Source organism: Penaeus vannamei, chromosome 28, assembly GCF_042767895.1.
Source record: "Penaeus vannamei isolate JL-2024 chromosome 28, ASM4276789v1, whole genome shotgun sequence".
In the NCBI taxonomy this organism is placed as follows: domain Eukaryota; kingdom Metazoa; phylum Arthropoda; class Malacostraca; order Decapoda; family Penaeidae; genus Penaeus; species Penaeus vannamei.
Window position 1 is genome coordinate 7915257 of NC_091576.1, and position 2500 is coordinate 7917756.

Here is a 2500-nt window from a genome sequence, read left to right on the forward strand (position 1 = left end):
GTGTTTAAATGTTAAATATACATTTGGGGGAAAGCAATAATTTCGTTATTTTAACAATTGCTGGTCAGACAAGTCCTTGCCTTCCTTTTGTGTACAGGTAAGCTTAGTTCTGGTATTCAAAGTCGTGTTTTACCCTGATATTGTAGATTATAATGCTAGTTGAGTGTATTAACGTACTTGTTAAATTCCTTTGTATTGATTTATGATAATTCAGACGAATCGTTGCTGTCCTCCTGTGTATAGAGAGAGGAGAAATGGAGAATGCGGCGATAACAAGATGGCATGATGCTTTGTTGATAGGCAAAACATATTCATTATTTATTCAGTTATTTTAATGGCCCGTTGATGCAACAACGGAATTAGTCCTAGGTGACAGTTCCGGTGGTATCAATGAATAGATAGAGAATGAAATTGGCTGTCAAAGTGAAGTGTAAGAGAGGGAAATTGTCAAGATTAAATGAAGGGAAAAGCTTATGTTTTAGAAAAAAAAATCATGAAAAGCACACTGATAGACTGAGTGTGAGGGTCTCGATTCCTTCTCATGTATGTTTATTCTGCACATTAGAATGATTTAATTGTATTTAGTAGGAAAAGGGAGGGTATCGAGTTAACCTTAAACAGTACTTGAGTTAGCTGAGAATATTTCTAGTTTAAATCATGTTTATTGCTAAGATTTACATAATGATATGCCATCTATTCATTATTTTTTATTTATTGAATAGAATAAAGGTTAAAAACGTTTCTATGGCCGTTAAAATTTAGTTTTAATTTTAAATAAAATTTCAATTAGAATTAAAAATTCATTCGCAAACCCACGAGCCTTAAACGACCATTATAAGCCACGCTTATACTCACTAATATGGCATCTTTACAAAAATGGAATAGAATAAATTGGCATATTTCAATAAGAAAAATTCCATTCCTTATATATATATATATATATATATATATATATATATATATATATATGTATGTATGTATGTATGTATGTATGTATGTTTACATATGTATATGTATATATGCTTTATACTTCACCTGAGGAAATTCTTAAAAGAATATGAAATTTATTGAATGACGGCAGTAGTTTAAATATAGATTACACATGTGGTGATGTGGTGTGCCACTTCATTATAGTTGCAAGCATCAGGTACTTTCAACAATCTCAATAACACGCATTATTGGCTTATTGATTTATTAGAAATTACAGTTAAATAAATTACAATTCATTCAAATAAATAGATAAATATCTTACTGTGAAGAAGCTTTAGTAGCATCAAAACAGAAAATCAAAATCAATAAAAGGAAGAGGGAGCCCCTATCCTCTGCCAGGTGGAAGATAACCTCCACTAATGGATCCTCCTCCACCGAAGGATCCACCACCGGCGCCTCCTCTTCCACCTGAGGATCCACTATATCCACTACCAGATCCTCTGCCTCCTCCGAAGGAGCCACCTCCACCTCCAAAGCCGCCTTTTCCTCCGAAGGATCCACCTCCTGAAGATCCACCGCTTGATGAGCCACCGTAGCCACCGCCAGATCCTCTGCCTCCTCCGAAGGAGCCACTTCCACCTCCGAAGGAGCCACCAGAAGATCCACCACCTGATGAGCCACCGTAGCCACCACCAGATCCTCTGCCTCCTCCGAAGGAGCCACCAGAAGATCCACCACCTGATGAGCCACCGTAGCCACCACCAGATCCTCTGCCTCCTCCGAAGGAGCCACTTCCACCTCCGAAGGAGCCACCAGAAGATCCACCACCTGATGAGCCACCGTAGCCACCACCAGATCCTCTGCCTCCTCCGAAGGAGCCACCAGAAGATCCACCACCTGATGAGCCACCGTAGCCACCACCAGATCCTCTGCCTCCTCCGAAGGAGCCACTTCCACCTCCGAAGCCTCCTTTTCCACCAAATGATCCACCTCCTGAAGATCCACCGCTTGATGAGCCACCGTAGCCACCACCAGATCCTCTGCCTCCACCGAAGGAGCCACTTCCACCTCCGAAGGAGCCACCTCCACCTCCAAAGCCTCCTTTTCCACCAAATGATCCACCTCCTGAAGATCCACCACCTGATGAGCCACCGTAGCCACCACCAGATCCTCTGCCTCCTCCGAAGGAGCCACCAGAAGATCCACCACCTGATGAGCCACCGTAGCCACCACCAGAACCTCTGCCTCCTCCGAAGGAGCCACCTCCACTTCCGAAGGAGCCACCTGAAGATCCACCACCTGATGAGCCACCGTAGCCACCACCAGATCCTCTGCCCCCTCCGAAGGAGCCTCTTCCACCTCCGAAGGAGCCACTTCCACCTCCGAAGCCTCCTTTTCCACCAAATGATCCACCTCCTGAAGTTCCACCGCTTGATGAGCCACCGTAGCCACCACCAGATCCTCTGCCTCCACCGAAGGAGCCACTTCCACCTCCGAAGGAGCCACCTCCACCTCCAAAGCCTCCTTTTCCACCAAATGATCCACCACCTGATGAGCCACCGTAGCCACC

General features: G+C 44.1%; 1 protein-coding gene across 5 annotated transcripts in view; it reads right to left on the reverse strand.

Moving 5' to 3' along the window:
* Positions 1-1175: 1175 nt before the first annotated feature.
* Positions 1176-2500, reverse strand: part of LOC113804094 (uncharacterized) — a 3818-nt gene continuing 2493 nt past the window's right edge. For 2 of the 5 annotated variants that reach the window (XM_070141743.1, XM_027354960.2), the window contains one exon: positions 1176-2500. This exon is cut by the window's right edge. In XM_070141743.1, coding sequence (XP_069997844.1) covers positions 1316-2500 — 1185 coding nt within the window. In that variant the 3' untranslated portion in view covers positions 1176-1315. The other 3 variants (XM_070141746.1, XM_070141744.1, XM_070141745.1) reach the window with 3 other exon arrangements.